This window comes from Tachysurus fulvidraco, chromosome 18, assembly GCF_022655615.1.
Source record: "Tachysurus fulvidraco isolate hzauxx_2018 chromosome 18, HZAU_PFXX_2.0, whole genome shotgun sequence".
Taxonomy (NCBI): domain Eukaryota; kingdom Metazoa; phylum Chordata; class Actinopteri; order Siluriformes; family Bagridae; genus Tachysurus; species Tachysurus fulvidraco.
In genome coordinates, this window is record NC_062535.1 from 19,857,344 (window position 1) to 19,880,239 (window position 22,896).

Genomic DNA, 22,896 nt, shown 5'->3' on the forward strand with positions numbered 1-22,896 from the left:
ATTGGATATGAGCAGATTTTTAAAAACAGTGTGTGTGTGTGTGTGTGTGTGTGTGTGTGTGTGTGTGTGTGTGTGTGTGTGTGTGTAGTGATAGCTACGATGAGGAACCTGCAGAAGAAACAACGACTGTTGGAGGCAGTGGGTGAAGCGTACGGCAAAACTCTCTCTCTCTTTACACTTGATGTGTGCAGTGACGAGTCTGTCTCAGAGTGTATCAACAGCATTAAAGATAGACACATAGACATTCTGGGTAAGTACACACACACACACACACACACACACACACACACACACACACACACACACATATGTGCAGTTCTATTCAGAGGAGAGAATTAAATGCTAGTAATCTCATTTGGTCACTGCAGCATATATATATTGTGTGTGTGTGTGTGTGTGTGTAGTTAATAACGCAGGCGTGGGTCTAGTCAGCCCGGTGGAGTGTGTGTCCATGGAGGAAGTGAGGAGTGTGTTTGAGACAAATGTGTTTGGAGTGATAAGGATGATCAAAGCCGTCATTCCAGACATGAAGAAACGCAGAGCGGGACACATCATTGTCATCAGTAGCACCATGGGCCTGCAAGGTGTGTGTGTGTGTGTGTGTGTGTGTGTGTGTGTCTATGTCTGTGTGTGTGTGTGTTCTCTCATATTGTATTGCTTTGTGTGTCGTATGTTTTATTCTCTGCATGTGTGTTTGAAGGTGTGGTGTTTAATGATGTCTACGCTGCATCCAAGTTTGCTGTTGAGGGGTTTTGTGAAAGTCTTGCTATGCAGCTGCTCAAGTTTAACATCAAGTGAGTCTCACACACACACACACACACACACACACACACACACACACACACACACACACACACTTGTCTAATGACATTAAAATTTAGCATATTACTCTAAACTCTTAAATAAGAACCAGATCATATCTAGATGACAGATCAGTCTGTAGTTAATGTACACATTTTATCCAAGGTGTGTGTTCAGTGGTGTGTGTGTTCAGTGGTGTGTGTGTTCAGTGGTGTGTGTGGTGTGGGTGTTTTATTAGTGTGGGTGTGTTCAGTGGTGCAGCTGCTCAGTGGTGTGTGTGTTCAGTGTTGTGGGTGTTTTATTAGTGTGTGTGTGTTCAGTGGTGTGTGTGTTCAGTGGTGTGTGTGGTGTGGGTGTTTTATTAGTGTGTGTGTGTTCAGTGGTGCAGCTGCTCAGTGGTGTGTGTGTTCAGTGTTGTGGGTGTTTTATTAGTGTGTGTGTGTTCAGTGGTGTGTGTGTTCAGTGGTGTGGGTGTTTTATTAGTGTGTGTGTTCAGTGGTGTGTGTGTGTTCAGTGGTGTGGGTGTTTTATTAGTGTGTGTGTTCAGTGGTGTGTGTGTGTTCAGTGGTGTGGGTGTTTTATTAGTGTGTGTGTTCAGTGGTGTGTGTGTGTTCAGTGGTGTGGGTGTTTTATTAGTGTGTGTGTTCAGTGGTGTGGGTGTTTTATTAGTGTGTGTGTGTTCAGTGGTGTGGGTGTTTTATTAGTGTGTGTGTGTTCAGTGGTGTGGGTGTTTTATTAGTGTGTGTGTTCAGTGGTGTGTGTGTTTTATTAGTGTGTGTGTGTGTTCAGTGGTGTGTGTGTTTTATTAGTGTGTGTGTGTGTTCAGTGGTGTGGGTGTTTTATTAGTGTGTGTGTGTTCAGTGGTGTGTGTGTTTTATTAGTGTGGGTGTGTTCATTGGTGTGGGTGTTTTATTAGTGTGTGTGTGTTCAGTGGTGTGTGTGTTTTATTAGTGTGTGTGTGTTCAGTGGTGTGGGTGTTTTATTAGTGTGTGTGTGTTCAGTGGTGTGGGTGTTTTATTAGTGTGTGTGTTCAGTGGTGTGTGTGTTTTATTAGTGTGTGTGTGTTCAGTGGTGTGTGTGTTTTATTAGTGTGTGTGTGTTCAGTGGTGTGGGTGTTTTATTAGTGTGTGTGTGTTCATTGGTGTGGGTGTTTTATTAGTGTGTGTGTGTTCATTGGTGTGGGTGTTTTATTAGTGTGTGTGTGTTCAGTGGTGCAGCTGCTCAGTGGTGTGTGTGTGTTCAGTGTTGTGGGTGTTTTATTAGTGTGTGTGTGTTCAGTGGTGTGGGTGTTTTATTAGTGTGTGTGTGTTCATTGGTGTGGGTGTTTTATTAGTGTGTGTGTTCAGTGGTGTGGGTGTTTTATTAGTGTGTGTGTGTTCAGTGTTGTGGGTGTTTTATTAGTGTGTGTGTGTTCATTGGTGTGGGTGTTTTATTAGTGTGTGTGTGTTCATTGGTGTGGGTGTATTATTAGTGTGTGTGTGTTCAGTGTTGTGGGTGTTTTATTAGTGTGTGTGTGTTCATTGGTGTGGGTGTTTTATTAGTGTGTGTGTGTTCAGTGGTGCAGCTGCTCAGTGGTGTGTGTGTGTTCAGTGTTGTGGGTGTTTTATTAGTGTGTGTGTGTTCATTGGTGTGGGTGTTTTATTAGTGTGTGTGTGTTCATTGGTGTGGGTGTATTATTAGTGTGTGTGTTCAGTGGTGTGGGTGTTTTATTAGTGTGTGTGTTCATACCCCCCTCCCTCCCATCCCCAGTGTGTCGATGATAGAGCCCGGTCCTGTCCACACTGAGTTTGAGCTGAGAATGACGGAGGGGATCTATCAGAAAGATTACCCTGGATGTGACGCTGAGACACTTCACTACTTCAAGAACGTTTATCTTCCGGCTTCAGTGGACGTCTTCCAGGCACTGGGACAATCACCCCAGCAAATCGCCATGGTAACACCACATACTATGTTTTCATTAATTGCCCTGTCGAGATCTTTGGGGTAAATTGAGACCTGACATTGAGGCAGGATGGAGCTTCTTCATCCTTCTGTTGTAATCAGGGTGGTCTGAAGGGGGTCATTGCTGGGCTCTCTCTGATGTTCTGGATCATCTGTAGCTCATTGCCAAGTCGGTGAGAATCTATAAACTCCTGAGAACAATGTTCCAGTTTTACCCCTGACTGGTGCAGAGCGTGCACACTGAAGACTCCTCATGATCTGGTCTTCAGGAGCTTTCTGTGGTGTTGGAGGCATCTCACAGGGTCAGGGGGTGATGTAGGATGCTATTACTGACTCCTCCTTGTGATCTTCACTTGCTTTGCTTTTCTCTCTCCATGTTGGTGTGTGTGTGTGTGTGTGTGTGTGTGTGTGTGTGTGTGTGTGTGTGTGTGTGTGTGTAGAGCACTAAACAGGTGATGGAGACCCGGCATCCTCGTTTCCGCACCCTCACTAACCCTCTGTTCACGCCGCTGGTGGCTCTGAAGATGGCTGACGAGAGCGGAGATCTTTCTGTACGCTCGCTCCATCACCTGCTCTTCAACCTGGGAGGAGTCATGAAGATCAGCATGAACACACTCAAGTGCCTCACCTGTATGTGTGTACGGAGTAGAACTGTCCAACCTGACTAACACACACACACTCGCACGCACACACACGCGCACACACACACGCGCACACACTCGAGCACACACTCGCGCACACACACTCGCGCACACACACACACACACCTTTCTCATTATTCATTAAATAAATCTCATATCCTTCAGTTTTCGGTCAGTACTTTGGGTTTGTGAATAAAACACTGAAGACAAACCAGACGTCACACATCTGAAGAATTCAACACAATTATTTATATTTATTAATTTACAGTAAACTAAATTTGCATAGATTCAAATCTCATTCTCTCTTGTGACATTTATTTCTTATCTAAACATGAGAAGTGTAAAATAAAGCTGAGCTTCAGGAAAGAAGTGTATAGTGCAGGAATTAGTGTGTATTGGTGTATAGTGTGTGTGTGTTAGTGTGTGTATTAGTGTATAGTGTGTGTGTTAGTGTTACTCTGTGTGTGTGTGTGTGTGTGTGTGTGTGTGTGTGTGTGTGTGTGTGTGTTAGTGTGTGTATTAGTATTTCTGTGTGAGTGTGTGAGTGAATGAGAGAGTGTGTGTGTGTGTGTGCGCCCTGTGATGGGTTGGCACTCCGTCCAGGGTGTATCCTGCCTCAATTCCCGATGACACCTGAGATAGGCACAGGCTCCCCGTGACCCGAGAAGTTCAGATAAGCGGTAGAAGATGAATGAATGTTTGGGTGAAGAGCTGCCTGAACATCCAAACCATAATGTGAGGGAATGAGTGAGTGAGGGAGTGTATGTGTGTGTGTTAGTATTACTCTGTGTGTGTGTGTGTGTGTGTGTGTGTGTGTGTGTGTGTGTGTGTGTGTGTGTGTGTGTGTGTATTAGTGTATAGTGTGTGTATGTATTGGTGTGTGTGTGTGTGTGTGTGTGTGTGTATTAGTGTGAACTAGACCATGTTCATGACTGCTGTCCTTCACGAACACTCATCATCTCACCTTACCAAATAAAACAAGGAACAGTAACCAGTTAAAGCAACAAAATGAGAAGGAAGTAAAGTGTGATGTATCAGAGCTCCACAGAGAACATGATGATGACTAAACAGTCCAGAGAGAACATCACACCTCATCACTGCTCTACACAGAACATCACACCTCATCACTGCTCTACACAGAACATCACACCTCATCACTGCTCTACACAGAACATCACACCTCATCACTGCTCTACACAGAACATCACACCTCATCACTGCTCTACACAGAACATCACACCTCATCACTGTTCTACACAGAACATCACACCTCATCACTGCTCTACACAGAACATCACACCTCATCACTGCTCTACACAGAACATCACACCTCATCACTGCTCTACACAGAACATCACACCTCATCACTGTTCTACACAGAACATCACACCTCATCACTGTTCTACACAGAACATCACACCTCATCACTGTTCTACACAGAACATCACACCTCATCACTGCTCTTAAACTCAAAATTTCATGACATCTTTGGATGATGCTGAAGATAAAAGCGAAGAGAATTACTTTCTATAATCCGGATCTGAAGAACGTTTAAATGATTTGCGATTGTGTGAGCGGTGATGCTTCATGAGGTGAGCTGACTGTCCAAAACTCTTCCCACACGTCACACATCGGTACGGTTTCTCTCCAGTGTGTGTTCTCTGGTGCTTATTAAGTGTGGACGAGTCTGAGAAGCATTTCTCACAGGTCTGACAGGCATAGGGTTTTTCTCCTGTGTGGATTCTCAGGTGAGTTTTGAGCTTGGAGGCTTGAGAGAAACTTTTTCCACACTGGCTACAAGGGAAAGGCTTTTCTCCAGTGTGGATCCTCAGGTGAGACGTCAGGTTGAACAACTGGGTGAAGGTTTTGCCACAGTGACTGCAGTGGAACGGTTTCTCTCCAGAATGGAGCTTCATGTGTTTGAGGAGATTGAACTCTATAGTGAAGCTCTTGTCACAGATGGAGCAGCAGAACCGCCTCTCAGAAGGTTCCTCACAGCGGAGCTTCGATTTGGAGCGTCCCGTCGCTTTTACTCCTGTTTTCTTAGATGTTCCTCTGGTTTTAGGTGGAGCTTCATGAAGAGATCAAAAAATAGAAAGTCGCATTTAGTCACAAACAAGAGTCGATGTGTAAATGAGTAAAAATAGATTTCGATTAAAGACGTTTAAATGTGTAGAATTCCAGGAGAGATTCAGGATCACCTGCTCCACATAAACACACACCTCAGTTTGTGTAAAGGCAGAACCTCAAGAGCCTGATAATAATTTACTGTGTTAGAACCTTCATAGTCAGGAGAACTTACCATAACTGCTATCATCATCATCATCATCATCGGTATCATCTTCATGTCCTCGCTTCCTCACACTGGGTTCTTCAGTAGTGTGTGTGATGTCTGAGGTTCTGCAATCCACAAGCTGCACTGAACAAGCCTTAACGCGAAGGTGTGGTGTGTGTTCGTCAGTGTGTGTGTGTGTAGTGTGTGTGTGTGTAGTGTGTGTGTGTACAGTGTGTGAAATTTCCACTGGCTCAGGCTCGTTTTTACAAACAGCCATGTGTTCCTCCATCCGTGTGAGTGTGTGCAGGTCTCCATGGTGGCTGTGATGTGGTTCAGCTTTACACTCAGAAGCTGAACACACTTCCAGTTTCACAACAGAGTCGATCTCTGATTTCACTTCAGTCTTCAGTGCAGGACAAAACGCTGCCTGACGACAAATAAAACACACCTTTATATTCAATAATATCTAAAACACTGATGTAAAATGTGCTGAAATAAAACTAAATGGTTCACAAACTACAATTATTTATTAAACTAAATTATTTTTAATTATTGTTTGTGACGCATTTTATTAAAAAAGGATTTTTATGTCACTTAAAATATCAAAAGATTTTAAATACAAACTTTAATTTCAGATTTGGTTTCACTTTACTCCACCCTCTCACCTGGTGTTAAAGCTCTACTCCACCCACTCACCTGGTGTTAAAGCTCTACTCCACCCTCTCACCTGGTGTTAAAGCTCTACTCCACCCTCTCACCTGGTGTTAAAGCTCTACTCCACCCACTCACCTGGTGTTAAAGCTCTACTCCACCCACTCACCTGGTGTTAAAGCTCTACTCCACCCTCTCACCTGGTGTTAAAGCTCTACTCCACCCTCTCACCTGGTGTTAAAGCTCTACTCCACCCACTCACCTGGTGTTAAAGCTCTACTCCACCCTCTCACCTGGTGTTAAAGCTCTACTCCACCCTCTCACCTGGTGTTAAAGCTCTACTCCACCCTCTCACCTGGTGTTAAAGCTCTACTCCACCCTCTCACCTGGTGTTAAAGCTCTACTCCACCCTCTCACCTGGTGTTAAAGCTCTACTCCACCCTCTCACCTGGTGTTAAAGCTCTACTCCACCCTCTCACCTGGTGTTAAAGCTCTACTCCACCCTCTCACCTGGTGTTAAAGCCCTACTCCACCCCTCACCCTCTCACCTGGTGTTGTAGCGCAGCTTGTGGGTCGTGTGTTAATAATTCATGGAGTAGCTCTGCCACCTCCTTCCTCAACGCATTAATACGAGTGTGGAGAAGCTCGATGTCCTTCATGGAGAGATCAGTGTTCAGAGCGACTGACTGTACAGAGACCATCATGTGTGCTGGAACCTGTTGGAGACCCTCACACCACGACACACACTCCACTGACATCATTCTGCACCAATCATCTTTATGTTCTTCCTTCTTCAGACTGTGTTCTTTGTTATGCATCATGTCTGAATTTCTGCAATCCATCAGATGTAATGAACATGCTACATTATGAAGGTGTGGTGTGTGTGTAGTGTGTGTGTGTGTAGTGTGTGTGTGTGTAGTGTGTGTGTGTGTAGTGTGTGTGTGTACAGTGTGTGAAATTTCCACTGGCTCAGGTTCGTTTTTACAAACAGCCATGTGTTCCTCCATCCGTGTGAGTGTGTGCAGGTCTCCATGGTGGCTGTGATGTGGTTCAGCTTTACACTCAGAAGCTGAACACACTTCCAGTTTCACAACAGAGTCGATCTCTGATTTCACTTCAGCCTTCAGTGCAGGACAAAACGCTGCCTGACGACAAATAAAACACAACATACAATTACACAATTTACTTCTAAAACATTTACTAATTATTAAAACATTTAAAAATAAATGTCATTTTCTACGTTGCTCTGATCTGGAAATAGAGTCAGGATTTAGGTCTCATCAGGAAGCACTGGTTAAAGTGGTAAATGACCTGGTACTGGTCTCTGATCACTACATGTTAAAGCTCTACTCCACCTCTCACCTGGTGTTAAAGCTCTACTCCACCTCTCACCTGGTGTTAAAGCTCTACTCCACCTCTCACCTGCTGTTAAAGCTCTACTCCACCCCTTACCCTCTCACCTGGTGTTAAAGCTCTACTCCACCCTCTCACCTGGTGTTAAAGCTCTACTCCACCTCTCACCTGGTGTTAAAGCCCTACTCCACCCCTTACCCTCTCACCTGGTGTTAAAGCTCTACTCCACCCTCTCACCTGGTGTTAAAGCTCTACTCCACCCTCTCACCTGGTGTTAAAGCTCTACTCCACCTCTCACCTGGTGTTAAAGCTCTACTCCACCTCTCACCTAGTGTTAAAGCTCTACTCCACCCCTTACCCTCTCACCTGGTGTTAAAGCTCTACTCCACCTCTCACCTGGTGTTAAAGCTCTACTCCACCTCTCACCTGGTGTTAAAGCTCTACTCCACCTCTCACCTGGTGTTAAAGCTCTACTCCACCTCTCACCTGGTGTTAAAGCTCTACTCCACCTCTCACCTGGTGTTAAAGCTCTACTCCACCCTCTCACCTGGTATTAAAGCTCTACTCCACCCCTTACCCACTCACCTGGTGTTAAAGCTCTACTCCACCCCTTACCCACTCACCTGGTATTAAAGCTCTACTCCACCCTCTCACCTGGTGTTAAAGCCCTACTCCACCCCTCACCCTCTCACATGGTATTAAAGCTCTACTCCACCCTCTCACATGGTATTAAAGCTCTACTCCACCCTCTCACCTGGTGTTAAAGCTCTACTCCACCCTCTCACATGGTATTAAAGCTCTACTCCACCCTCTCACCTGGTGTTAAAGCTCTACTCCACCCTCTCACCTGGTGTTAAAGCTCTACTCCACCCTCTCACCTGGTGTTAAAGCCCTACTCCACCCCTCACCCTCTCACCTGGTGTTAAAGCTCTACTCCACCCTCTCACCTGGTGTTAAAGCTCTACTCCACCCCTCACCCACTCACCTGGTGTTGTAGCGCAGCTTGTGGGTCGTGTGTTAATAATTCGTGGAGTAGCTCTGCCACCTCCTTCCTCAACGCATTAATACGAGTGTGGAGAAGCTCGATGTCCTTCATGGAGAGATCAGTGTTCAGAGCGACTGACTGTACAGAGACCATCATGTGTGCTGGAACCTGTTGGAGACCCTCACACCACGACACACGCTCCACTGACATCATTCTGCACCAATAAAAACAACATGAAGACATGAACAACACGTCACCAAACTCCTGACCAATCAGAGCACAACATGAAGACATGAACAACACATCACCAAACTCCTGACCAATCAGAGCACAACATGAAGACATGAACAACACGTCACCAAACTCCTGACCAATCAGAGCACAGAGAACAAACACTGATCTGTGGTACAAAGTAAACAAACACCATGTGGTGTTTCTGTCTTTAATACAACACAAAACACTTTAAAGTTCATATAATTCACTTCATTTTACTGCATCATGTCTGTATTTGAGCTCAATAAGACACAGAAACACGTGACATCTCAAAACACGTGACATTTAAACAATAAAAGCTCTTCATACCACAAACACACACGAGCACGTGCTGACACCCGACGGCTATTTCCGGTTTATACCGGATGCGGAAGTATAAAAACGTGTTTGTCAACACAAAAGTGTCCCTTCAGAAACATCAGAGAGTTTTAAACAGATTCACGTGTCATTATTTAACTCAGTTTAACACGATTAAAATAGGATTATTACTCATTATATCCACACGATATCATTATATCAGCATTAATATGTTAAATATCTGTTTTTTTACACTGCATTCATTTATATAAGATAGTTATATATTAATACACACCTGTTCACCAGTACATAGTTCTCACAATCACCAGAAGTTAAACGTGTAAAAATATTTACATCATTATTATATCTAATTATAGCCGTGAAGTAACTTTGAGTTCAGACCGTCACCAGCAGGGGGAGATGAAGCGCTGCTTTCATCCCAAACAGCAACAGCAGCAGAAGAAGAAGAAGCAGCAGCAGCAGCAGAGCTGTGTGATGACACAGAATTCAGAATAAATTTATTATTGCAGGTAAAATGTACAATAATTCTCACATATTTTTACTGTGTTGTGAGTGATTTAATGTCCTGGCGTTATTAATCTCACACAGCCTGTTGTTAGTGAGATTACACAGGTTACATTGTGTTTATAATATCAGCAGGTTATTATATTATTAGATAGTAAATATATTTACATGTGAAGGGGCAGTAAGATGTAGCAGAGGTCCTACATCATGTGCTGCTTTTATTTATTCTGATTATTTCTGTGTGATTGGTGGATTGACAGATCAGAGGGAACTTTTACACACTGCAGTTTATTCAATTCAATACAAGTTTATTTGTATAGCGCTTTTTACAATAGACATTGTCTCAGAGCAGCTTTACAGAACATAAACACAGAGCAGAAGGTAAACATAATTAATGATAAAAGAAATAACGAATAATAAAAGAAATAAGAATTTACAGAATAAAAATTCTAGATTATTATTAGATGTATATAGTTCACAGTGTGTATGTATTTATTCCCGTATGAGCAAGTCTGAGATGACTCAGGCAGCAGTGGCGAGGAAAAACTGCCTTAAATTGGTAAAGGAAGAAACCTTGAGAGGAACCGGACTCAAGGGGGAACCCATCCTCATATGGGTGACACTGGGGGTGTGATTGTAATATACAGTCAGTTAAATGTTGTATTGGTGTGAGGTTCAAGGACTTCTGATCTTCTGAGTACCACAGAGTCTAACTGGAGATGTCTCAGGATTCTTAGAGTCGGCCTCGGCTCAGTGGACGTCCAAAGGCTTCGTCCCACAGAGGACGTTGGGAGCTGGTACAGTGTCTGGATGCCTCGGGATGGGTACAAAGAGAGAAGCAGTGGAAAGGGATTAACATATCTGCTGTTCATAAAAATGTGCAGGTCTGATGTACTGGTGCATGATATTATGGGATGTATTATGTGTACGCCTGACTAAAGAGATGAGTTTTTAATCTACATTTAAACTGGGAAAGTGTGTCTGCGCCCCGAACACTATCAGGAAGACTATTCCAAAGTTTGGGAGCTAAATACGAAAACGCTCTACCACCTTTAGTAGACTTAGATATACTGGGAACTAGCAGAAGTCCTGAGTTTTGTGATCTCAGAGAGCGTGAAGGATTGTAACGTGTTAGAAGACTAGTTAGATACATGGGAGCTAAACCATTAAGAGCCTTGTACGTAAGTAGCAGCAGTTTGTAATCAGTTCTAAACTTAACAGGTAGCCAGTGTAGAGATGATAAAATTGGGGTTATATGGTCATACTTTCTTGTCCTAGTGAGAACTCTGGCAGCTGCATTTTGGACTAACTGTAACCTATTTATTAAAGATGCAGGACAACCACCTGGTAATGCATTACAATAGTCCAGTCTAGAGGTCATGAAGGCATCAACTAGCTTCTCAGCATCAGATACAGACAGGATGTTTCTCAGCTTGGCAATGTTTCTAAGGTGGAAGAAGGCTGTTTTGGTAGTATGGGCGATATGATTTTTAAAAGACAAGTTACTGTCTAATATAACACCGAGGTCTTTCACTGTCGAGCTACTTGTAATAGTACATCCCTCTAAATGGGAGTTAAGTTGTGAGAGTTTATGTGCACTGGTTTTTGGACCTATGAGTAGTATTTCTGTCTTATCGGAGTTTAACAATAGAAAGTTGCAGCTCATCCAGTCTTTTATCTCTCTAAGACACTGAGTTAATTTGGACACTGTGGCTATTTCATCTGGTTTTGATGAGATATATAACTGTGTGTCATCAGCATAACAATGGAAACTAATCCCATGTCTTCTAATAATGTTCCCTAATGGAAGCATGTATATAGAGAAAAGCAGAGGTCCTAGAACTGATCCTTGAGGGACCCCATAATTAACGGGTAGTAAACTGGAGGATTCACCATTTAATTCTACAAAATGGTATCGGTCAGACAGGTAGGATCTAAACCAGCTTAAAGCCTGACCATGAATACCTGTGTAATATTGTAAGCGATCTAGAAGAATGTTGTGATCTATAGTGTCGAATGCAGCACTAAGGTCAAGTAGAACTAATAGTGACATACAGTCTTGGTCCGAAGCTAAGAACAAGTCGTTTGTAACTTTAACAAGTGCAGTTTCTGTGCTATGATGGGGCCTGAAACCTGACTGAAACTCTTCAAGGATGTTGCTCTCCTGTAAGAAGGAGCTCAGTTGAACAGACACAACCTTTTCAAGTATTTTAGACATAAACGGGAGGTGTGAGATAGGTCTGTAATTTGATAGTTCATTAGGGTCTAAGTTAGGTTTTTTGATGAGTGGCCTAATAACTGCCAACTTAAAAGACTTCGGGACGTAACCTAAAGATAACGAGGAGTTAATGATATTAAGAAGAGGCTCACCAGCTTTATGTAACACTTCTTTCAGTAATTTAGTTGGGATGGGGTCTAGTGAACATGTTGTTGATTTAGCTGTAGTAATAAGTTTATCTAACTCTTCCTGTCCTGTACTTGTAAAGCTGTGTAAAGCCTTAGGTGAGATTGTGTCACTGGTTGCTCTCATATGTTGGGCGTCACCTATTTTATTCCTGATACTTTCGATTTTATCAGTGAAGAATCTCATAAAGTCCTCACTACTGAAATGGGATGGAATAGTGTGTTCAGATTTCTGATTTTTTGTTAAACTAGCCACTGTGCTAAATAAAAACCTGGGATTGTTCTGGTTATTTTCTATGAGTTTGCTCAGGTGCTCAGAGCCCTAGCAGCGTTTAGAGCCTGTCTGTAGCTGGACATACTGTCCTTATACGCAATTCTAAACACCTCTAATTTAGTTTTTCTCCATTTCCGTTCGAGGTTACGGGTCTCCCTCTTGAGGGTGTGAGTATGACTATTATACTATTATACGTTTGTGTTTGAGGGTACAGTAAGAAGTCCAGACAGATCAGGCAGGTTATTTGTGAATCTGTCTTTGGTGGTCAGAATAATAGTTCTACCGAGTCGATAACGTGGTGAGACACAGTTAGTCTGTTCTATAGGTAGTGTGTACATTATGAGGTAATGGTCTGTGATGTCATCACTTTGGGGAATGATATCTATATCAGTGACATCTATTCTGTGTGATATTATTAAATCTAGTGTGTGGTTACGTCGATGAGTTGCACTAGTGATGTTTTGTTTGAGCCCAAGTGAGTTTAGTAAGTCCATCAATGTGAGTCTTAAAGTGTCGTTTGTGTCGTCAACATGATGTAGAGAAATAAAAAGTTTATGTAGAGAAATAAAAGTGTTTATTAAATGATTAAATGAGTGTGATGTCAAAACGATGTGGAGTGTGAGGTCAAAACGATGTGGAGTGTGAGGTCAAAACGATATGTAGTGTGACGTCAAAACGATATGTAGTGTGACGTCAAAACGATATGTAGTGTGACGTCAAAACGATATGTAGTGTGACGTCAAAACGATATGTAGTGTGACGTCAAAACGATATGTAGTGTGACGTCAAAACGATATGTAGTGTGACGTCAAAACGATATGTAGTGTGACGTCAAAACGATGAGGAGTGTGACGTCAAAACGATGAGGAATGTGACGTCAAAACGATGAGGAGTGTGGCGTGATTAATGTGTCCGTTTATTTCCTGGCACTGTGTCTGTGTTGCAGAAGTTTTCACTGTGTTTTTACACGATCATAATTTCGAGTTTTACTATTTTTTTCCAGCAGAAAAAAGGCTCAAGTTTTTTTCAAAGATAATTAAGATAATGAGAGAATTGAGAGAAACGATGAGACCCAGGATTAGATCTCTGCTTTCTGTAAGTGTTTTCTGTTGCTCTGATTTATTTACTGTAATCTCCTGTATTATTGTTCTGCTGTGTTTCAGTAAAGAGGTGGAGTGCATGATGGAGGTGGAGTGTGTGGGTGGAGGAGAAGAAGCTGTCCTGCAGCTTCATCTGCTTTGTGATCCTTTATCTTCCTGCACCAAGGCGGTGGGAACCGAGCTGTCCATGGCCGACATCTCCGACCTCCACGCTGAAGTGTGTGAGCTCAGAGAGCTGGTGTCTGTGCTGGAGGAAACTCTGCAGCGACAGAAATCCTTAAACACGTGTGAGGTATGTGTGAGAACGATCAGCACCTTGGATCTTCTCACTCGTCATCTTCTCATCGTTCGTGTTTGTTTCCTCTCAGGAGGTGAACGGAGCTACACCAGCTTTGTGCTCGGTGTGTAAAGCTGATCTCAACGCTGCAGTGGTGCAAGACTCTACACAGAGTGTGTGTGCTGAGCGTGAGGTGTGTGAGGTTGAGTGCGTGCCACACACTCCACTGATGACGTGTTCTGTGAAGGTGGTGGACTGTAGGGCGATGGAGCTGATTGCGTCTGTCAGGAAAGAAGAGACGGAGAATGATGAAGACGGAGAATGGAAGACTAACTACGAGGATAAACCTCCCCCCTGTGTGTCCTTTACATACACATACATTCACAGAAAAACTAAAACAACAGTAAATATAAGTTTAATAAAGATGCAGGAACCGCATGGCTTTATTTTTCTTTATTTCTAACATCAATAAAACATCTAAAGAACAGAAAGACTGAATTGAATGAAACCTCTGGAGCAGGTCGAAGTTGTGTTTAATGTCTTAATTAATTTAATGTCTAACTTTAATATGAGTTAATCACTGGTTTATTTCTGTGAAGAAAATAAATCTTAGGTTAGCAATAATCTGTGAATTTACTTGAGTAACTTTATTAGAGATGAACTCAGCTAATTACTGATGCTTCTTTCAGGTGAGAGTGAAAGCTGGTCTCCTTCATTCAGAAGACCAGATGATGTAAGAAAACAACCGCATGTTAACGAACTCAAACCTCGGACGAGAAAAGCTTTGAGCCACAAGTCCAGCGTTATGGAAAGAGCCTCCGATGTGAACGGAGAGGTGAAGGAGTCGTTACCGGAGCCTGATGACAGGTTGAGTGATCAGGCTGTCAGAGACCGAGCATTCAAGTGTGTGCAGTGTGACAAAAGCTACGGTAAAGCGTCAAGCTTGCGGAACCACATGAAGAGACATGCAAAGGAGTTGAGGTTCTGCTGTGAGGAGTGCGGTAAAGGGTTTGTGACATCAGCCGAACTGAAGCTGCACACGAGTCGACACACGGGGGTCAGCGGTTTCGTTTGTGAGGTGTGCGGACAAAACCTGGCTGGTTCGTCAGGACTCAAAGCACATATGCTGACGCACAGCAATGAGAGACCGTTCTCCTGCAGGGAGTGCGGAAAGACCTTTCGGACCAAGGGGAACCTCAAGGCCCACCTGAGGACCCACACTGGAGAGAAGCCATACCGCTGCTCGTACTGTGAGCGTACGTTCAGTCATGCGCCACGCGTCAAGGTTCACGAGCGCTCACACACCAAGGAGAAGCCCTTTAAATGCCAAACCTGTGAAAAGACATTCTCGCGCCTGGACAGTCTCCGCTTGCATGAAAACGTCCACACCGGCGTGAAGCCGTACCAGTGCTCACATTGCGGGAAGAGCTTCAGACAGGCCAGCCACCTGCTCTGTCACGAGAGGACTCACACCGGCGAGCGGCCGTACCTCTGCTGCGACTGTGGAAAGCGCTTCTCCAGCCACGGGATCTTCCGCAGCCATTGCCGCATCCACACGGGCGAGCGGCCCTACCACTGCACAGCCTGCGGTAAGAGCTTCAGGAAGCAGTTCACGCTGCACCAGCACAGCAAGACGCACACCGGAGAACGACCCTACAAATGCACACAGTGTGACAAGAGCTTCGCACGGACCTGCACGCTGAAGCAGCACCAGAGAATGCACTCAGGGGAGAAGCCATATCAGTGCACAATCTGCGGAGAGAAATTCACCTTCCTGAGCTCGCTGCACCAACACAGAAAAAAACACGGGCAAGACGGCATGCGGGACACTGCCAACACTCCGCCCCTCACTGCAGGGATCGACTCAGGATCCCACCAACGAACATCCATGGCCTGAAACTCCATGAGAAATTAATCTTCTTCAGGGTTCTCAGTGCAATAACTCATTACTGCTCCACAGTTACAGTACAGGTGTGGACTAATGGCCCTCATCACTGATTAGTTAACTATATACATGTTAGATGTAATAAAACACACAGAAACCTGAAAGCAAGACATTTTGTTTTTATTTCAGAAATTAATGCAAAATTCACAAAGGTATCATTATTTTTAAAGCTTTATACTGTATAGTGGCGAATATTGTGTATGTGTGTTTTGTGTGTGTGTGTGTGTGTGTTTTGTTTTGTGTTAGTTATGAAGCCATGTTGGGAAGCCAGTATCCAGCAGCTCTATGGGCCAGTCCTCTGGACCCTCTCGGCCACACGTAGCCACGAAGGGGTAGAGCTTATGAGTGAAGGGGATCCCTCTGAACACACCGAGGATTGTTCTGGTTTCAGAGTTGTAGAAGGCCACCTCCCCGGTGTCGAAGTCGAGGAGTACCCCGATGATGTTGAGTTTGTCCGTGAGGTGGAGCAGGAAAGGTTGTTCCATTAGCATGTAGTACTGATTGTTCTCCTTCTGTATGACCCAGTAGCTGTTACTGGGACTGAACCTGATTTTTCCTTTTCTGGGTGCAGTTTCAGCTGCTACACCCACAGTGTAGCACAAGCGCTCTTTCACCTGTACCTCCCAGTACGCTCGGCCACCGTTGAAGCCTGTTATTGTGAGGGCAGCAATCACCGTGTCATAGCGACTCCGGTAGTTGGGTCGCTCGATGGCATACTTAACACCCCGCACTGACCGGTGGTCATTAGAGATCAGGAGATTCTTGTGAGCTGTGTCGGAGTCATACTGTAGAGACCCTGGGGGCACAAGGGTTAAAAGTTCCATTTTATTTGAATGCTAAGTCACATTCACTAGATTTGACCTGTGGCCGCCGTATCTGACAATTCTGGTAAAGTGGGAGTGGCCAAATCTAGACTCACATCCGGTGTAAAGCCATTTAGTTTAGAAACCTCTCAAGGATGTTAGCTGTATGTAATGTGACTGCATCTCTAACTCATGAATTATTCAACACATTTATCAGTCAATGCCTAGATGTGTGATCGATCATTATTAAAATATAAAACCGCATCAATGTAACGTTGCATCTTAACTTACTGATGGAGACGGATGGAGGCGAGACTGTGTCTGGATTTTCTGTTCAGAGTGAAAGAAAAGAACAAGAATAAGTGATTAACGATCTCCACCTTAACTGCCATCTGATCCTCATCAAGTTCAACCAGTTAAACATTTAAGAGAATGAACCCAGTGAAACCAGCACAGCTTCGTGATGCTGCTTATTGTACTCCATTTAAACCAACATGATTCAGTTCCTCAAAGTAATGAAATGTGATGAATTTGAGGTAAAGTGTCTCACTCTTCAGCTCCTCTAATTGATTATTTAGGTTGGTCACATGTACTTGCAGATTCTTCTTCTCATCAAGCAGCTCTACAGAGAAGAAGAAAAACAAAGGGTTGAAGTCATCAGTGTCATAAAAGAGAATCTGCTTTTACTAAAGAATAAAGTTCTTCAGACTCCTAAAGAGTGAAAGAGTTCTTACTGGTGTTCACTTTCTTCAGGTCTGAAATTTCCTTCTCTTTTTGCTTCAGCTGATCATCACTTACTGTTTGGGAGAAAATCAAATGCAGTCTTTTAGAAAACAGTCTTTAGAGCATCGACTCTCAGGACTCTTAACAGGAAGTCCGGAGCTCAGCTGTGAATGTGGTGAAAGCCTGAACTCTTGAAAAACAACAGCTGGAAATTAGTGCCACCTAAACCCCAGACTGATCAGAGCAGGATGCGGGTGAGTGATACTTCGAGATGGATTCTAATCACATCTTGATCCTCAGTTCTGAAGACTACAGCATTTCCACATGAAACAGGTGGAGTGTGTACAGTAAGTGAAGGAGAAATGCTCTCTGAATCCAACTTTATCATCTGTTACCAGTCAATAAAATCATCTAGACTTAGAAGTTATTTAGAACCAATTACTTACAGTTCACTTTCATTTAAATATTCAGAATGAAGTGAGATGAAAGAGGGATTTTAAAGTGTCTCACTCTGCAGGGCTTTGACTCGGTTGTTCAGTCTCCTCACGTCTCCACGCAGACGCTCAATCACATCTCCAAAGAACATGGAAAACAAAAGAGTTAATGGACTGAAGAATGAACTAAAATAGAGAAAAACAATTTATGTTGAAATACACCAAGAGAAAACAACAACAGTTGTCAACAACATGAGTAGGATTGAGAACAGATCTACTACTCGCTAAGTTCTCATCCAAAAAGAACAGGCTAAGAACAATGTAGCATGATGGAGTCTGGGTAGAAAAACTGATCTCTCACTAGCATTCTTCTCATTCAGTTCTGAAAGTTCCTTCTCCTTTTGCTTCAACTGATGTTCAAGCTCTGTTTGGGACAGAATCATGTCAAACAGCATAAACAAGAATTGAGCATGAAATGAGCTGAAAATGATTTCATGAGGTAAAGATTCTCACTCTCTGTTGCCTTGAGTTTCTCATTCAGTGTTGCCAGGTGATCATGCAGACGTTCATTCTCCTCTTTCACCCCTACAGGAAATGCAGAAGATAAAGGGTTAACAAACAAAAGCCTTGATATACAGTGTGTCTGAAAGTCAGGAACCAACAGAAACATGTTAAGCAACATCCACAAATTACGACTCTGCAGCAGTCGAGTGTACAGTGTAAGTCAGAAATCCTAAATGAAGTCATTTGAGAGTTTCTTCTCCTTCTATCTGTTTAGAAGATAATTGTGTGAACAATATCTCCTTCTGAATATAAACAGAACAGCCATGAGTGATTAAGATAAGATGGGGTGAGAGATGTTGTTCCTAATAGATGCCAGCTTAGCTAACATCCTCTTTTCACCCACTTCTTCCACAGAGTCCTCCATAGTAAGGAATAATAGTCCTTAATAACGTCCTGCCACTCCAATGGACCCTAGTCTTCTTAGCAAGTGAAGGCCATTCTGGACCTCCTTGTACAGAGCTTCATTGTTATCCAGCCAGTCCAGTCTATTGTTTGTCTTCCTGGTGTTCAAGTGCAGGTGGTTACACTCACACCAGGCAACAAAGTAATTCCTGTATTCTTTTTTATTTCACATAATTGTGCACGTCAAGTCAAACAATGGCTGTATCATCTGAGAACCTTCGGGTGGTAGTGCCTTAACTGAAGTTTACGGTGTACAGTGTAAAAAGGAACAGAAATAGCTCTGTGCTGGGGAGCCATGGTGCTGCAGTCTACCACCTCAGACACACAGTCACCTCACCATACTGTGGTCTGATGCTGAGGTAGTCGATTGTCCATGCAACCAGGTGATAATCCAAGCCCTGACCACTCAAGCATCCCCTGCAGCAGTGCTGGCTGTATTGTGTTTACAGCACTGGAGAAGTCAAAGTATAGGACTCTCGCAGTGTACCCGGTAGTCTTCAGGTGAGTCTGTGCCCAGTGCAGCAGGTAGATCACTGTATCCTCCACACTGATGCCAGGCTGATATGCAAACCACAGTGGGTCGAGCACTGGGCTCACTAAGGAATGGAGGTGACAGATGATGATCCTCTATGGTCTTCATCAAATGGGAGTTTAATGCAACAGGTCTGATGTGGTTCAGCTCCTGGGGTATGCAGTCTTTGGCAATTGAACCACACTGGAAGTTTTCTACTGGACTGGGACCTTCTCCAGGCTTCAGCACAGTCCATGAGCAGTCTGGGGCTGTTTGTTAAGAAGGGGGTGTGTGAGAAAACAAAGATGAGTGAACAGAGGTGAAAGGTTGTGAAAAGATATGGGGGGCAGTCAGGGGATTTGTAGTGAGGTCTGAATGAGGTGTGAGGTGAAGTCACTCCAGACAAATGATGGGTGGTTGCTGATCTGGAGTAGGGTGGAGAGGGACAACACTGGGTGTGAGGAAATGGGAACAAAGTCCAATTCACTTACTCAGAGCTGATCACCATTTACTGATCCTTAACTGCTCACCCAGGGTTTGTTATTCGAGAAACACTGTACCCTCCTAGATGGTACAGTATTCTCCACACAGAAATTGATATAATCTGTTTTGCAGTGGTTGTCCAATGTCCTCGAGCTGCAGAGTGTCTCCCAGTCAATAGTATTGAAACAGACTCCTAGTCTCTCACTGACCCTCATGGAACAAATCTTCACAGACTTTTTCTGTGGTGGTTCTCTCTTCACCTTGGGTGTGTATTCAATTCATTCATTCATTCATTCATTCATTCATAAACTACTGCTAATCCGAACTAGCTCGGGTGACGAGGGGCCTGTGTCTATCTCAGGCGTCATCGGGCATCAAGGCAGGATACACCCTGGACGGAGTGCCAACCGATCGCAGGGCACACACATATACTCTCATTTACTCACACACTCGCACACTACAGACAATTTTCCAGAGATGCCAATCAACCTACCATGCATGTCTTTGGACCGGGAGAGGAAACCGGAGTACCCGGAGGAAACCCCGAGGCACGTGAAGAACATGCAATGTCCACACACACAAGGCGGAGGCAGGAATCACTAACCACTAAGCCACCGTGCCCACTGTATTCAAGTCAGTTCAATTCAATTTATTGTATCAATTCCCGTTGTCTCAAAGTAGCTTTATAGAAGTATGGAAACAGAAGATAAAGATAAAGAAATAAATATAGAAGAAGAAGAAAATATAAGAATAAAAATAAATAAACCGAGAGCTCCTGAGGACCTAATGGGTCATCATAAACTCTGAGTTCAGCACAGACCTGATTGCTGATATAGACCAGACCATACAGCTGACTGACACAACATTGGTACAAAAGAAGGCATGACAGTCTCCGGGAGACTTCATATACAACAATTCCATGAGACACTGGCTGACCATGCAGATCAACCCCTGGCAGGGTGACCACCGGGTGACAAGACTCCAACCAGGGGCAGAACATCAGGAAGAGACAATCAGGCTAGGAACTCGGAACACTGGGAGCTCGGATGTGGCATAAATAGCTCAACAGAGAGAGAAAAATTGTTAGGTATGACTGTAGTCTGATTATGGACAATGTAAATTATGTGCAAAGTTCAGACAGGGACTCCGGCAAGACTAGCTATGACATCATAACTAAAATGCTAAAGCCAGAAGGCATGACAGACATGAGGGCTTCCTGTGATGTAGAGTATCCTCCACTCAACAGTCCGCAACTCCGCAAGGTTGGTAAGCATACAGCATCCAGACATCCCAGTTTACCAAACTCTATGCCTATTAACACTCCTTTACCCAAGAGACGCTATTCATAAAAAGCTATTTAGGAAGCAGAGAGACGAAGCTGTGTACCGAACAGCCCATTGGAGGTAGGGGAAAGAAGCTGTATGCGTCCCTTACATTTGTATACAGCAGGTCTAGAGTTTTATTGTCTCCGGTGTGGCATTGAACATATTGTGTGAATGTAGGAAGAGTGGTAGATACGCAGGCAGTCTCTATTTACTTGTCTAGTAAAAATCTATCTAATGATCTTCAACCAATTAGAGCACACTCTATGGGGATGGAGAGTGATGTAGCATGATGAAGTCTGGATGGAGAAACTGGTTTCTCACCTGCATTATTGTCTCTCAGGTCTGAAAGTTCCTTCTCCTTTTGCTTCAGCTGATCTCCAAGCTCTGTTTGGGAGAGAATCTTATGATAGTCAAACCCATGACGTTTACATACATCAGTAACTATACAAATATTTTACAAATTAATTCTATGTTGAAGTTTTTTTCTTTGTTTATTGCGATGATGGTCACGGCTCCATCATTCCACATTTGCTGTCACACATCATCAGACACTTCCTATAACCGGCTCAGTTTTTCCTCCCATGAGGGAAAGTCAAAATACAAAAACTAAATGCAACTAAACAAGAGTGGAGGTGGAGAAACAGATCTCACCTGTGTTACTGTTCATCAGATCTGAAATTTCCTTCTCCTTCCTCTTCAGCTGATCTTTAATTGGTGTTTAGGAGATCATAACATTATGAGACAATTACAAGATTTTCACTTCAAATTAGTGGAAAAAAAATCAGATTAATTTATAAAAATGAATGAAAGAGATATCTGGATATCTGACCTGCATTAACGTTACTCAGATCTGTGAGTTCCTTCTCCTTTTTCTTCAGCTGATTTTTAAGTTCTGTTTGGGAGAAAATGATGTGAAGATGAAACACATGAAACACCAGCTGGACTGTGGAGCACAGAAGAGGAACAGAAACCTGCAGCCTGTCACAGGGGTCAAGAGCAGAGTTTTATGTAGGTCTGAAACTGAGACAGTGAACTGTTTGTAACTGAGTGTTAAAGAGCTGGAATAGAGGAAGGAACCTCATCTCAGCTCACCAACCCTGAGCTAGGACCATTCAGATCATATGGACTGATGTCCACATGAGACAAGCTGAAGATATGAAATATTCTCGCAGATCAGTGAGACCTATAAAGCTAGACAGACAGACAGACAGACAGACAGATAGATAGATAGATAGATAGGAGACAAACCCATGATATCTCCTGGTGGGATGATGATCACTGGAGACTGAGTTAATACTTTAAGGCAGATTGATGATCCCTCGTTACAAATCAGTGTCACCTTGTTACTTTGGAACAGATTAAGAATAGCTCAGGATAGGAAGATGATGCCTTAAGATAAGATGGTGCCTGACTGATAGTTCTTTAGTCCTGAGGAACCAGACTGATGATTCCACAGATTTATCATCAGTGATACAGCAAAACTGACTGTTGCTACCAAGCCACAAATCTATCCTACTAATCCATGTACCATGATGAAGTCTGGATGGAGAAACTGGTTTCTCACCTGCATTATTGTCTCTCAGGTCTGAAAGTTCCTTCTCCTTTTGCTTCAGCTGATCTCCATGCTCTGTTTGGGAGAGAATCTTATGATAATCAAACCCATGACATTTATGTACATCAGTAGACATACAAATATTTTACAAATTAATTCTAAGGTTAAGTTTTTTTCTTTGTTTATTGCGATCATGGTCCTCCTGCACCTCTTCACACCCCCACATCCAGGTGGCCTGGTGAGATGGATCACAGACTACCTCACTGATAGGCCACAGTATGTCAGGCTGAATGGCTGCACTTTGATCTGCAGCTGAACAGCCCCAAGACCAAGGACGGGATCTACAAATACCTGGGGC

General features: G+C 43.5%; 4 protein-coding genes across 58 annotated transcripts in view; 2 read left to right on the top strand and 2 right to left on the bottom strand.

Moving 5' to 3' along the window:
• rdh8b (retinol dehydrogenase 8b) overlaps nt 1–3,879 on the top strand; it is a 4,429-nt gene extending 550 nt beyond the window's left edge. The window contains exons 2-6 of the mRNA XM_047803238.1: nt 89–250; nt 405–584; nt 701–794; nt 2,551–2,734; nt 3,183–3,879. Coding sequence (XP_047659194.1) covers nt 89–250; nt 405–584; nt 701–794; nt 2,551–2,734; nt 3,183–3,410 — 848 coding nt within the window. The 3' untranslated portion in view covers nt 3,411–3,879. The remainder of the gene's footprint in view (nt 1–88; nt 251–404; nt 585–700; nt 795–2,550; nt 2,735–3,182) is intronic.
• Nucleotides 3,880–4,169: 290 nt separating this feature from the next.
• LOC113658469 (zinc finger protein 180-like) lies at nt 4,170–9,276 on the bottom strand. 6 transcript variants are annotated; one of them, XR_007138447.1, is made up of 5 exons: nt 8,648–9,183; nt 6,858–7,454; nt 5,686–6,085; nt 4,834–5,454; nt 4,170–4,743 (listed from the first exon to the last, which is right to left on the bottom strand). XR_007138447.1 is itself a non-coding variant. In XM_027170956.2 (5 exons), exons 3-5 carry the CDS (start codon nt 7,314–7,316, stop codon nt 4,904–4,906), a joined length of 1,410 nt encoding a protein of 469 aa, XP_027026757.2. In that variant the 5' UTR covers nt 7,317–7,450; nt 8,648–8,861; nt 9,230–9,276; the 3' UTR covers nt 4,170–4,903. The 6 variants fall into 6 exon arrangements, 3 of the variants coding, with proteins under 3 accessions (XP_027026757.2, XP_027026756.2, XP_027026755.2); XR_007138446.1 differs by having other exon boundaries at nt 4,170–4,803; XR_007138448.1 differs by having other exon boundaries at nt 4,170–4,473; nt 4,504–5,454; nt 8,648–9,182.
• A 139-nt stretch (nt 9,277–9,415) lies between these two features.
• On the top strand, nt 9,416–15,845 carry LOC113658470 (gastrula zinc finger protein XlCGF57.1-like). The gene is made up of 4 exons (XM_027170957.2): nt 9,416–9,747; nt 13,583–13,811; nt 13,888–14,152; nt 14,486–15,845. The coding sequence occupies exons 2-4, from the start codon at nt 13,599–13,601 to the stop codon at nt 15,691–15,693; spliced, it is 1,686 nt and encodes a 561-aa protein (XP_027026758.2). The 5' UTR covers nt 9,416–9,747; nt 13,583–13,598; the 3' UTR covers nt 15,694–15,845.
• Nucleotides 15,846–22,896, bottom strand: part of LOC113658466 (putative leucine-rich repeat-containing protein DDB_G0290503) — a 49,085-nt gene continuing 42,034 nt past the window's right edge. For all 50 annotated transcript variants that reach the window (XM_047803189.1, XM_047803181.1, XM_047803177.1 and 47 more), the window contains 11 exons: nt 22,551–22,613; nt 21,816–21,878; nt 21,638–21,691; nt 21,308–21,370; nt 18,215–18,286; nt 18,063–18,125; nt 17,778–17,840; nt 17,279–17,341; nt 17,095–17,166; nt 16,836–16,874; nt 15,846–16,537 (listed from right to left, as the gene is read on the bottom strand). In XM_047803189.1, the coding sequence (XP_047659145.1) occupies nt 15,984–16,537; nt 16,836–16,874; nt 17,095–17,166; nt 17,279–17,341; nt 17,778–17,840; nt 18,063–18,125; nt 18,215–18,286; nt 21,308–21,370; nt 21,638–21,691; nt 21,816–21,878; nt 22,551–22,613 (1,169 nt within the window). In that variant the 3' untranslated portion in view covers nt 15,846–15,983. The remainder of the gene's footprint in view (nt 16,538–16,835; nt 16,875–17,094; nt 17,167–17,278; nt 17,342–17,777; nt 17,841–18,062; nt 18,126–18,214; nt 18,287–21,307; nt 21,371–21,637; nt 21,692–21,815; nt 21,879–22,550; nt 22,614–22,896) is intronic.